The 14,465-nt window shown below is 39.4% G+C and overlaps 1 protein-coding gene across 2 annotated transcripts in view; it reads left to right on the plus strand.

Annotated features, from left to right (window-relative positions):
• Nucleotides 1-14,465, plus strand: part of GMDS (GDP-mannose 4,6-dehydratase) — a 554,262-nt gene that overhangs the window by 96,357 nt on the left and 443,440 nt on the right. For both annotated transcript variants that reach the window (XM_034762222.1, XM_034762220.1), the window contains exon 2: nt 8,501-8,545. In XM_034762222.1, the coding sequence (XP_034618113.1) occupies nt 8,501-8,545 (45 nt within the window). The remainder of the gene's footprint in view (nt 1-8,500; nt 8,546-14,465) is intronic.

The raw sequence follows: 14,465 nt of genomic DNA on the forward strand, positions 1-14,465 counted from the left end.
AGGTTTTGACACACCAAATCAGGATTTACCTCAGATAGTCCAGTCCAGGTATTTCATTTATTTTGGATTGCACTAGACAGCAGAAACTTTAAAGTTTTTGGACTGTTTAAAAAAGGTTTTGAAGGCTATTTACACTGTTGCTCAAAAAAATCTGACAAAATATGAAGGTACTTGCAGGCAGGCACAATAAAAATGCGTTGCATACATGGAATTATGGTGAGTGGTGATTTTTGAAAACATCATTCAGTTCTCTCACAAAGTAAGCATCTTGAAGTAGCCCTATTAAGAAAAGAGAACAACACAGCAGAACAGTCTTCCTAACTGTCTGTGCCCTGCTCTTTCTTGGTTGTTGATTCTTGAGTCCATCATAGGCATATTAAAGGCTTGGTTTCGGCTGTCCTGACCAGCAGAAATTACAGTTGAGAGGAGGGATTGTCAGTGAAGATCTATCTCAGAACTTGAAGTGCTAAGGACAGAGACAGAGGGTGATGGTGCATCCATTGGCTGCAGAGCATGTTCTACATTCTAATGTTGCGCACATTAGTAAATGCCATGGTAACTTTTTTTCATACAGATACTTGATTTGCAAAAGAGCAAGATTTGAAGTAGAATTAAAATGTTGTTCGTTTTTTTATTTTTATTTTTTTTGGCAATTATAATTTTCCCTCCTGTTAATACTTACACAATACTGCAGTTAACCTGTTACAGAAACTTGCAAGAAAGTGAGGAACCTTTTTTGAATAAGACATTGGTTTATATTTATATACGTTCGTTGCCTTTTTTTTTTTGGTCTGTATAGACAAAAGGACACTTGTTTTCCTAGTCTTACTTGGCTAGAATAAAAATCATCATAATAAAATAACTACTGTACTTATAGGGTGGGAGCTTTAACAAATCAGGTAAATAAGAGTTTACAAGTCTTTTTTTTTTTCTTTTTCTTCCGTATGAAGTCCTTTTTTGAATATTTTAAAGTTTTTTCCCTTAAATATTGCCTTGAAGACTGTAGACAAAGTACAGCACTGTTCTGTTTATAGTAGCTACAAAAAATACCTGTTTCCTCCACAAGTCATCAGAAATTATTGGAAGTATGTATTTTTCAGCAGAAATAACATTTTACTGTATTCCTTTGTCAGATTTTTTTTTTTTGAAAGAGGGTTATTTTGGTAACTTGTAGATATATGAGCACTAATTATTATTATTATTTATTATTAATAAAAATTGTTTCACTCTGAAAGGCACCATCTAAATTTACAGTACTATATAAACATGTTCTCTGCCCCCTGCCTTCCCCTGAATTCTCTCATTAGCTTAATAAGTTACTGAAAGAAATGTATTTCTAATTAAATCTGTGATTTGTGTTAAATCTAAAGTTCTGTGATGGAATTGTTGTTGAGTAAAAATGGTTGTTAGTGACTCTTTCCTCCAGATTCTATTTCTTTATCATAAGAGTGAATGTGAAGTGCCTTTCTAAATTAGGCTATATGAAAACAATGCTGGTGTACTACTTGGGCTTCTACAAAATGATCTATTTAAGACTGCTATATACAAATATTATTCCCCCCCCCCCATCCGCTGTCTGTGCCAGGTTAATGAAATCAGACTATCAAAATTAACTTTGACAAAAAAAGGCCACCCCCTGTTGTTTGAAAAGAAAATTCATCAATATCACTGACAATAACTATGCTAACTTAGACCGTCCATGCTTTGAAAGTCACACTGCACCCACCTTCTGAAATTCACTTGTAGTGATAGACTTCAAAAATTTCATTAGAATAATTAAAAACCAATATGAGTTCTGATAAATTTTATATAAATAAAATATAATGTAGAAATTATTCTTGCCATCTACATGAAACTGCTGCTGAAGAATGGAGGGACAGATGGACAACAGTAATTAACATTATAAATATAGTTAGTGACAGATATTTCTTCACAAATATTCTTCACTTTTAATCTTTTAAAGATTTTTCTGTGGTTATAAATAATGCATTTAAAGATGATTTTATTCCCAGTTCTAAATTTTTCTGTTTTAGCTTCACCATTGGGCAAATAAGAATGTCTTGCCTTGTAAATCAATCAAGTGTTGAACATAGGATCATAGAATCATAGGACTGGAAGGGACCCCAAGAGATTATCTAGTCCACTCCCCTGCAGTCATGGCCGGACTATTATTGAGACCATCCCTGACAGGTGTTTGTCTAACCTGCTCTTAAAAATCTCCAATGATGGAGATTTCGCAGCCTCCCAGTGCTCAACCATCCTGACAGTTGGGAAGTTTTTCCTAATGTCCAGCTTAAACCTCCCTTGCTGCAATTTAAGCCCATTGCTTCTTGTCCTATCCTCAGAGGTTAAGAACAGTTTTTCTCCCTCCTCCTTATAACAACCTTTTACATATTTGAAAACTGTTGTGTCCCCTCTGTCTTCTTTTTTCCAGACTAATCAAACCCAATTTTTTCAATCTTCCCGCATATGTCATGTTTTCTAGACCTTTAATCACTTTTGTTGCTCTTCTCTGGACTTTCTCCAATTTGTCCACATCTTTCCTGAAATGTGGCACCCAGAACAGGACTCCAGTTGAGGCTTGATCAGAGTAGAGCAGAAGAATTACTTCTTGTGTCTTGCTTACAACACTCCTGCTAATACATCTCAGAATGATGCTCGCTTTCTTTGCAACAGTGTTACACTGTTGACTCTTATTTAGCTTGTGGTTCACTGTGATCCCCAGATCCCTTTCCACAGTACTCCTTCCTAGGCAGTCATTTCCCATTTTGTATGTGTGCAGCTGATTGTTCCTTCTTAAGTGGAGTACTTTGTAATTGTCCTTATTGAATTTAATCCTATTTACTTGAGACTATTTCTCCAGTTTAAGATCATTTTGAATTTTAATCCTAACCTCCAAAGCACTTGGCAACCCTTCCAGCTTGTTATCGTCCGCAAACTTTGTAAGTGTACTCTCTATGCCATTATCTAAATAATTGATGAAGATATTGTACAGAACCGGACCCAGAACTGATCCCTGCGGGACCCCACTCATTATGCCCTTTCGGCATGACTGTGAACCACTGATGATTACTTTCTGGGAACCGTTTTCCAACCTGTTATGCAGCCATGTTATAGTAGCTCCATCTAGGTTGCATTTCCCTAGTTGGTTGTCGAGATATACCATGTTGGATGTCTGCGTGTATCTCAAGATAGACAGTGTGATCTGGGACGGGGCTGGAAGTCAGGACTTTGGGGTTCTTTTCTGTGGTTCTGTTGGTGAGGTACCTTGCGCAGTTCACTCTGTGCCCATTTATAAAATGGATATAATGGTACCATCCATAATCTTAGATCCACTGTATTAGTGGCATCCAATGCTCTCATGCATTCAGGATCTTTTACTCCTTCCTCCTCCTGTGTTACTAGTGCAGCAGCAGAAAAGGCTTGACCTCCAGCAGGGGAGAAAGAAATAGGGGGCTGAGGAGGATAGAAATGACAGTGTCTAGGGCAGGCAGAGATGGGGAAATATGGGATCACAATAGTGATGAGGGAAGAGATTGGAAGATGAGATCTAGGGTAAAATCCTGTCCCCATTAAAATCAATAGGATGCTTGCCAGAGACTTCTGCAGCGCCAAGATTTTACCCATATAATTTATGCTTTTCAGGGCAGGGAATTGTCTGAGTGTTTTGGAAAGGACTGTGTATACAGCTGTAGGGTTAAAGAAGTAATAGTAATGAACGCAGTTTTGTAGTGGATGGGATTCAAAGATTTATTTTTTTTTTTTTGTATTTTTATTTTTTGGTAAGGGACAACAAGACAGTTATGAAAGGGCTGCCTACTTTTTCAGGAACTTCAGAAACATTGAGCTGGCTGGTTTGTTGGCAGACAGTTTCTCTGGGGGCTTTTAATGGCAAGGAAAAGGATTTCTTGTCATTCTTTTTTATGCTTTGGGAATCCCTAGAACTGTAGTTCCTGGAGGGAATGGATGAGTGTGCCATTTCCACTGGGGATGTTTTTCTTTAATTCTGTATTCCTTTTCCTTCACCGAGGGAATCATTTCTTTAGTTTGTGTGTATGAGTATGTGATTAAATATGCAGCATACACTTTCACTAATTCTTCCCAGGAGCAAGAAAGAAACCATCTCATCTCCCCAGCCTAGATGATAAACATTTGATCAGGGATGATAGGTAAGGTCCTGACAAGGAAACGCTTGAAGGATTTTATATTAAATAAACGTGGAAGAGGAGACAGATGTATTAAGGTCTTAAAGCCTAGTTCTAATCTTGCATACACCATGCAAGTCCACAGAAGTTAATTATCACTTTGCAACTAAGGTTCGTTAAAGTTCTGTTTAAATACTATATTAAAATAGATTGCATGTGAACATTGTCTCACTATAGTCTAATGGAGGGGTTCTCAAATTGGGGGTCAGGACCCCTCAGGGGGTCGCGAGGTTATTACATGGGGGGTCGTGAGCTGTCAACCTCCACCTCACATCCCGCTTTGTATCCAGGATTTACAATGGTGTTAAATATATTAAAAAGTGTTTTTAATTTATAAGGGGGGGTCGCACTCAGAGACTTGTTATGTGAAAGGGGTCACCAGTACAAAAGTTTGAGAGCCACTGGTCTAATGGAATATATACTCCTAAATTTTCCTTCTTGGAATATTTTAGAAATATGCTATACCTTGATTTAGCTATAAGGAAATCTGCTGTTGTATACTGGAAGCAAACTGTGAAGTGTCACTTTTAGAGGGAGAGTAATTTCAAATTACTGTATTTGGCTGAAGGTAATGTAGTGACTCTCTAAGCCCAGTATGTTACAATATGCAGATAAGGCATCACCTACTAAGCCAAAGAGGTTTGTTAAACAATTTCTGTTAAACTTGGTTATGACCACATCAATCTAAAGCTAATCTTCATGCAGCTTGTTTGTCCAGGGCCAAACCTTCTTATAACCTTATTAAGAGCAATTCTTCAACCCAGCCTGTGCTATTAAAATGGTTGCTCTACCGAGTGGCATGGGACTTCATACTTCCTGTCTTGATATCATTCAATAAAATATCAAAATGGGGGTTCCGTTCCGCGGTTAGTGCGTAAAGCGAAAACCGCGTATAGCCAAAACCCCATTGAGTTCAATGGCAGGCGAAATCGCCCGCAGTACAGGTATAATATTAAAACTGTTGTTTTTCTCTTTTTCTTTTGTTTGTTTTTTTTGTTTTTGCTGACTCTGTAAAGTTGAAATCGCACATGTTAAATGCGCATAAGATGCGACAGACCTGTATTCGTGTGCTTTACATTTAAAAATAAAGTAATTAAATCAGAGAACTTAACAGTGTCTCTAAAACAAATAAAAGAACACATCACCCAGCTGAATGAGCAAAATGGCCCAAGCTCAGTGTGGAAATCGCAATAAAACATTTTTTTTTTTTTCACATTTGGGATAGTTTCCAAGTAAAGTGAAGCTGGCTTTTGTGGGTGGCTTTTAAGTGCGATAAGTGCTCATGAATATTGCTACAGAAGATTCACACTGGAAATGACAGTCCTCTCTATCTGCAAGAGACATTGGCAAAACAAGCTTTCCAATACTTGACACTGGGCATCCTCTTCTGAACTTTAATGAGTATGGTCTTGGGGCTTTTTGGCTTAAAATACCTAAATCTGGTGTCAGTTACAAGAGGGCCAGAACTCCACTAGGACAAAAGTGCAGTGATCTGACAGCAAAGACAGACATCAATAACTTTTGTTCAGTCTTCACCTGGATTTCGGTTTGAACAGATGATCTAGACTAAACGCTCTGTATCTGATTTCCATTGACCAGAATTGGCTAGTCCCCACATTTGGGGATTAGGAATTAGGATCAGGATTGCCCTATAAATAATAGTTTTAAATTGGGGCGGGAGGAACCCAGACCTTACTCAGTTTCTTGCACCGAGTCATCATCTTTGTATTGTTCCACACCACTTCTAGTCTAATGCATGGTAAGAATGGATGTGGTTGGTGGGCATGTGACTCAAAGAAAGCAAAAGCTGAAAACAGTCAGAAAAACCAAGCTTATATAGTTCAACATTTATTTCCTTAAATATTCCCTCCAGTTTTTTCAGTAAATAGAGCTCCCAATTTTTAATAATTGTTTGTGGAGTGGAAGGTATCCGCTTTTGTTTGGCCATTTAATATCCTTTGCTCCTCAATCTCATTAGGAAAAAAGATTGAAACTTTTATGACAGTTTAATCACTGTTCTGATTACAGCATTCATTGACAGCTACCACACTGAAAAAAAAAAAGGAGGGGGCCGGGGGGCAAGGGAAATGAGAAACTTTAGGACTAACTGTGATACTGTATCTCAGAGCAGGACCACATCAATCTGCATTGTGTGAGATTACCAGACAGTAAATCAGCTGTGCTGTGTTAAAGCCAGAAACCAGTAGCATTCGCACTTGCTGCCTGTTTCCCACTCATTGTAAAACCATGCCCTATCACTTGATAGACCTGGAAAGGAAGTGCAAAGGAAGTGAATGCCACTGCTGGTTCAGAATGTTCCAGTGTGGTTGGAAAGTTTGAGAAACGGCCTGGGTGAGAAGAACAAGACCTTATTGACAGGGTTCAATCCTGGTCAGGTCTGTTTCACATCAACTTTCTAAATAATCACAGCACTCCCTTTCTCCTCCCACCCTCCCTCCAAGCCCCTAGGTTCATGCTCTCTCTCTGGGTCTCTGGCACTTTCACCTCTGCTTTTTTAACAGGTTATGCAGCCAAAGCAGAACACTGAGCACTTTTTTTTTTATTTTTTTTCGTCTTGGGGGAATTATAAAATGTGTAAATTACAGGTCTGCTTGCTTCTAAAAAACCCCCTCATACTTTTCAGGGCTTTTCTACTGTAAATTTTATATTGTGAATGCTTTTTCTGTTGAGTCTTATTCTTGTCCTTTGATTTATGGAACCACAGATTATTCCAACATTTCCGTTGGTGGCATGGCAGACCTGGCTTGTCATGTTCCAAATTAACCAGCATCATAATCTGATTTTTGTCTGACTGGGCATTTAAAAGCTGAATGCATGTATATCATGTGTGTAGTAGAAGAAATATGTATATGCCAAGAGTCTTTTTATTTTTTCCTGTCTCTCCACACTGGTCTATAAAACAGAATATTTAGGTCACAGAGTCATAAGAAAAGCTTCTGGAGTTTTAAATGAACCACAGAATGTGTCCCTTGTATACCACACCCTGTCATTTTGCATGGATTTATGCACAACTTCAGCATCAATATAGTAAACACACTCTACTGGCAACCCTGTTATTTTAGAGCCTCCTAGTGCATCTCAAGTTCCAAATTCAGCAACAAGGCTTACTTTACTATTTTTTACCCTCCCCCAGGCTGTCATTAAATGAAAGATCAAGTAGCACAATTTGCTGGACTAAAAATGTCTTTAAAAATGGAACTAAATGAATGTATGTGTTCACTTTACTGTAGATAGTGTCTTTGACCTTACCCTGCGAAGACATTGTAAAACGTGTGTGTGTGTGTGTGTGTGTGTGTGTGTGTGTGTGAGAGAGAGAGAGTAGTCCCACTGACTTTATGGAATCACTACAGTAGGTTAATTGACTTCAGTAGAACAATTTGTATATGTAAAGTTCGGTACCTGCATACATTTTTGCATGATCGGGGTGTGATTGGTTGTCTTTAAACAAATAATGCATGTGGAAAAAAAAATGGGAAGAAGGGAAATTTGCAGGGAATGGATGTCTAGTTAATTTTCTATATGTGGCTTGTGGCTTTTTATATTGTATATGGAGACATTTTTCTATCATTGCAATAATGCCAGGTTTAATACATTGATAAGTGTAATACAATGATTTATATTGTGGTAATTCTGTCAGTGATGATGAACAAGATGAAATTATTACAACCCCTGCCCCAAAAAAAAAAGCAAAATCAAAAACACCCCACAAATATGGCTTTTACATTCATGTTTGTACATTGGAATACAGGTCATGATTGGTTTCTCCAAAGGCATCTAACTAATGAAGTAAATAGAATTAAAATAAAAGGCCTAGTCCATGTTCTGTCACAGACATGGAATCATTAATATTATATGGAATGATCAGTTGTGCTTAAGATAGAGGCCCATTGGTAAAAAAAACATGCGTCTGCAGTCAGTATTCTCTCTGGTCCCACCACTTTTTAATTTTCTTCCTCCTCCTGATCTCTGAAATAGCCCAAATCTGATGTACATAGCAAAACACCGCCCTCTCCTCAAGGCATTAAAAAATTGGAGTTGGGTGGAAGGCTTCACGGAGAGGAGGGACAGAAGTTTCTAAGTTACTGCTGGTGGGTTATCTTAAACTATACTGCTGGTTAAACTTAAAAATTGGGTGTCTTTTAATTGTTGTTTTAAATGAAATATATGCTTTTATCCAGTCAATTCAGATTCAAAATATTTTAAAGACCATAATGAGTGTAAATCTTCCAGGCCCAGTCACTGTTTCTAACATTTTCCTATCTTTCTTTTCCCAGGATGGCTCGTACTTGGCTGAGTTCCTGCTGCAAAAGGGCTATGAGGTGAGTGACTCAATGACCGACTGCAGGCTGCTGGAAACACTTGGATACAGCAACCTCTAACTTCCTTTGCTGCTGTCCTCCTTTGCGTATGTTTTCCACTCAGCCCTAGATAACAAATCAAAACTCTAGTAAAGAATGTGCAGCATAGCCTGTAATCATGCCAGCTTATTGTACTATTTATCATCTAGTGTCCACTGGTGGATTCTCTCTGCTCCTCTGGGTATATCTGCTTTGCATGCTTCCCGCTAACTTAGATAAGAAGCAACCTGTGCAAGCCAAAAGAATTAGGGAATAATTTATGATGTAGTGCACCACATTTAAAAAACAAAACAAAAAACCTACTCACAATGAAATAACTTTTAATTTTGAAATTGCACTAAGCAATAAAAACCTTGCTAATCCATGGCAGGCTCATACTGAAAATTTAAACCTGGAGGTTGCTTTCTAATAGGCATTCTGGGTTCTTTATGGAGGTTTAGACTGGAGTGTAGTATTGTGCAGGGTTTTGTTTAACTTTCTCAGATTTATGACTTCTGTGCTAAGAATTTGAGCCTTTGTTTACCAACCTTGACGCAACCAAATGCGTGAGACTTGTCATTTTGCATCTTTTGTCCTTGAGTTTGGACTCTAATGTAAGCTGTGAAGTGACTTGGACTTTGACAGACTTAAGTATAAGAAAGATATTAAATATTTATTTTCCTTTTTGTCACATGCCTATCCCAGGGATTATACAGCAGTAATGTTCTTTCTGATAACAGCAATACAAAGGTCACACACTTACCGTATGCTACAATACACAATTACTTGGTACTGTTGTGACTATATAGCCACAGGTGTTTGCCTGCTCAGTAGTGAAAGGCTGTACCATAGTCTTAATCGTACAACAGAAAGAGAAAAAGAACCATTATTAACTGGTAGCCCATCCCCTAGTAATGCAGTATTGTTTTATTTTCTCTTTTTTGATTCAGTCTAATATTAAGTGTCTAAAGAGACTGGGCTTCCACTACTTTTGGAAATTATTGCACAGCTTAGTAGAACTCACCATAAGAAAACTTTTCTTGATATCCATCCTAAATTTTTTTTTCTTCATTTCATCTTGTCACTGCTACTTAATTCTACCATCTTGTACCAACTTGGTTATTCTTCGCCTGTCCTGAGTGTGTATGCATCTTTCACAGTACTCAGTTCTTTCTGTCCCTTCTTTTTTGGAGCAACATCTGCTAGGAATAATTCAAATTCTGGGACAAGGAGATCTGTGTAATTGTTTTCTCTGCTCACTTCCCTTTCCCAAACGGAAAGGGACTCTATGCTTTTGTAGTGTTGGCAGCATCGGCATTCCCTCCGACATTTCTTACAGATAAAATCGTGCACTCTGGCCCTGTTCACACTGGTACCAGAACTGTGCAGGTTTCTGTTTCCATCAGGTTTTTAGCACACTTCTCTGAGTAGTGTAGAAAGAGTTTTTGGTGAGACCCATTCTAACTTTTTTGAGTGCTGGTCCCTATGTGTATTCCACATGTGGGTATGCATGTGCACTATGTGCCTGAGTACAGAAATTCTCACAAACAGTGCCTGTTAGCCTGTATATGTGCAATAGGTCTCCTTGTGCTCCTGACTGAGGTTATGGCTGACGACTCTCCAGTTCCTTCTTACCACCGCCTGACCTGAGTCCGAATCCTGTGTCCCCTCTTCCTTCAGCTTCTTTGTAGAACCTGTCAATGGAATTGTAAATAGTTTTTATTCTGCTTAGTTCATGCATATTTGTTGCTGGCTTCCTTACACCCACTTCTAGTCTAAGGCCTGGCTTGTCAATCACCCATGTGTGGAATACAGATAGAGACAAGCACTTAAAAATGGAGGTTACTTACTGTGACTTGAAATTCTTCAAGATGTGTGGTCCCCATCTGTATTCCACTTCCTGCCCTCCATCCCCTTTGCTTCAGATCCTGTTGGATTTGTGGTCAGGGTCTGCATGGGTGCACATGTGTGAGCCCATAGGTACTGCTTGAGAGAATTTCTGGACTTGGGCATGTGGCACTCATGTATACCTGCATGTGGAATACACATAGGGGCCACACATCTCCAAAAACTTCCATTGACAGTAAATATCCTTCACTTATCTGAATAGGTACTTCATCACAGTATCTGAGTGCCACAGTATCTGTGCTGAAAACTAGCCTCCCTAGGTGGTTCATAGGCTAGTATTATAACACCATTCTTGGATGAAAACATCTCTAGCCATACTTATCACAGCAACTGTTAAACTAAAGCTTGTAGGTGGCATGGTTCTGATCATCCTATTGTGGGCATGGCTCTTTCTGTATTCTGCAGTGTGATTACCAACACAAACTAATTTCCAACACAATTTAATAAATACGCTAGTATTAAACACCCATTGAAAGATGCTATTGCTCTCTTTGCTAGGCATGTTATTAAATTAGAGAGAGGGGTTTTTTTGTTTTGTTTTTTTAAAATCCTGTAGTGCATAAATAGAGTTGGAGATGCCATATGAGGAAGAAATCTCTCCTGGTAGGACTGAAGTCTTTATCATCCTGTAGGTCTTAAAAAGCTGGTGAAAATGCATCTTTTCTTTCTGGCCCTCAGTAACTTCAAACTGGCCAAGCTAATTTTTTAATGTGTCAGAAAAATTAACTTACTATTTATAAGGGGATTTGAAACTGCAACATACCGTGTAAATGGCAATTGTTAATATTCGATCATTGGCTAAAATTTGGCATGCTATATCTATAGTTTTAAACTTTCTAACATTTATTATAACTATTTGGATAATAGTTGATGTCACCTGACCTATGGTGTCAAAAACAGTGTCACATCATACACATTCAGACAGATAAACAAGCTGATATTTGGTTGTAATGGAAATGAGTTCCCTTCAGGCATATGAATAAGGAAATTTACTTTGTTTGATGTTCCAATCTTAGTTCATGTTGAAATTGGAAGGGTGGGGAGAAGTACAATAGCATGAGCTGAGATTAAGGATGGTAGCATTCTTAATTACAGTATAAAGTCCTTTAAAAACATATGTGTTACTGATTCAGGATCTAATAAGCACTCGGCACGTGCATACCTTTCAACACGTGAATAGTGACATTGACGTCAATAGGATTGATTACTTGTATACTTAGTTATGCAAGTGCTGAAGTGCTTTGTTGGATCTTGGCCTTAATGGCAGTGCCATATATGGCCATGTGGGACACCTAGGTATGGTTCCTGGTGCCAGTCTATTGTCAAAAGCTTAGAATGCTGTGCAAGCTTGTGCTCTCTGCTCCTTTATGGCAGGAAGTAACTGGAATGTCTCAACTGCGATCGCTCTGGCCAATTAAGAAATAGTCATAGATAGGGTGTAAAGGGGGTTCCATCCAGTTACTGTCTGTGAAGGGGATATTAGCGGAGATGCAGGGCTTCAAGGATAGGAATGTAATGCATGGGGGGATGCCCTTTGCTTCAGTACATAGAAAATAAAACCAAATGCAGGTTTCTATGGGAGATGCTGGTAGATAATGCTTTAGCATTGTACCAGTGCTTTTCAAAAATACCGATAGGGATTTCACACATAAGCTTGTAAAAGTTAGAATTGTCTGAGATCAGCTAATGTTCTCAACACTGATTTAAGTATGCCATTTTTTGTATGCACGCCTGTTTTTGGAGTGATGCTTGCTTGCTGCATTGTTTCTAGCCTTGTACCCTATTCTCTCCATTCAGATTAATGTAATTCTTGTTTGAGTACTTGATCATGTTGTTCTGTGTCAGGTGTGTGCGCTTGCCACATGCACTGGTGCTGGAAGTTTTTCCCCCAGTGGTATCCGTAGGGGGCTGGCTCTAGCGCCCTCTGGAGTTGTGCACATATGCGCCGGTATAAGGGGCGCCACCACTGCCCTCTTCAGTTCCTTCTTACCACCAGTGACGGTGCTGGAACATCCTCTTGCCTTGGCAAGTGGTTATACCAGTGGTTGTTTCTCAGTCATCTTTACAATCCATCCTGGAATACTTGGAATGCATGTAAAGCACCAAGGGCTGGCATTCTCATCTATCAAGGTACACCTGGCAGCCATTTCAGCCTTCCATCCTCACATCCAGGGCAGATCAGTTTTCTCGCATGCAATGATGATACGATTTCTTAAGGGCCTGGAAAGGCTCTTCTCGCAGGTCCATGATCTGATTCCCCAGTGGGACCTCAACCTAGTTCTGTCTACACTCACTGGTCCTCCCTTCAAGCCTCTGGCTTTCTGCTCTCTCCTGCATGTGTCATGGAAGATCATCTTCCTTGTAGCCATCACTTTGGCGAGATTAAGGCTCTAACCTCCAAATCCCCATATACGGGGTTCTACAATGACAAGTTCCAGCTGTGCCTTCACCCAGCCTTCCTGCCAAAGCTGCTTTCACAATACCATGTCAATCAGAACATTTTCCTGCCAGTCGTCTTCCCAAAGTTGCACAATTCCAACAAGGAGTGGCGTCTGCATAATTTGGATGTCCGATATGCCCTGGCTTTCTACTTTGAGCGAACCAAGCCCATCCGCAAGTCTATTCAACTTTTAATTGCAGTGGCTGACAGTATGTAGGGTCTCCTGGTGTCATCTCAGAGAATTTTATTCTGGATCACCGCCTGCATCCATTCCTGCTATGAGCAGGCAAAGGCTACACCTCCGCCGTTAGTGATAGCTCATTCAACGAGAGCGCAGGCATCATCATCAGTTTTTCTGACACATGTTCCAATCCAGGACACTTACAGGGCCGCAACGTGGGCGTCTGTCCATACCTTCGCGACCCACTATGCCATCGCCCAGCAGGCCTGAGAAGATGCTGGCTTTGGCAGAGCAGCGTTAAAATAGACACGTCCATGAACTTTTGCCCGCCTCCAGAGGCACTGCTTGTGATGTGGAATGGACACGAGCAAGAAGTCGAAGGAAAAAACTGTTAACTACCTCTCGTAACTGTTGTTTTTTGAGTTGTGTTGCTCATGTCCATTCCATTACCTGTCCTCCTTCCCCTCTGTCAGAGTTGCAGCAAGAAGGAACTGAAGTGGTGGTGGTGGCTGGCAGTGCCCCTTGTACCGGTGCATATGCGCACGACTCCAGAGGGCACTAGAGCCGGCCCTATGGATACCACTGGGGGCAAAACTTCCGGCATTCGTGCATGTGGTGAGCACACACACCTGACATGGAATGGACATGAGCAACACACCTTGAAGAACAAGTTATGAGAGGTAGGTAACCATTTTTTATGTACATCAGATACAGGGAGATGAAGCTGGTGTGAGCAGACAGCAACTTGACTGTCCATGTTCGTTTAATGTAACTTCATCAAATCCCTGTATAAGAAATGGTGCTAGGCTTCCAAGTAGGGAATCTTAGTATTGTCTTGTATGAAATCACTAATCTGTATTGGTAATTAGGAATTTCAATTCCAGTGGGGGATGACTGGTGGTTTGTTACAAACTGTTGCTTTGTTTTTTATTCATTTTGTTTTCATGTAATTATAGAGATTTAGCCTCTGTACTGTCTCTCATCATTAGAGACTAATAATATTTTGTAAGAACGATTAATATATACAGTATTGTACAAAATATAAATGATGACAATTCCTGTCCCAAGGATCTTACAAGCTAAATATTGTTATCTATTGTAATTAATTAGGAACATAAGATTCATCTCAGATTAGTGATTTGTAGCATTCCCTCTCAACTAACTAGCTTCATTCTCTTTCCAGACTTTTCAGGCCTCTAATTGTTTTTGCCTCTGAGCCCTTTCTATTTATGGTATATCCTTTTTGAGATAGTAACCAGAACTGAATGCAATATCCCAGGTGATCATTCAACATTGATTTATATAACAGAATTATACTAGTCCCAGTATTACTTCCTGACTTATTCCATATGCATTTTGTTTGCTTTTGGACT

The sequence above is a fragment of the Trachemys scripta genome, chromosome 2 (assembly GCF_013100865.1).
Source record: "Trachemys scripta elegans isolate TJP31775 chromosome 2, CAS_Tse_1.0, whole genome shotgun sequence".
In the NCBI taxonomy this organism is placed as follows: Eukaryota; Metazoa; Chordata; order Testudines; family Emydidae; genus Trachemys; species Trachemys scripta.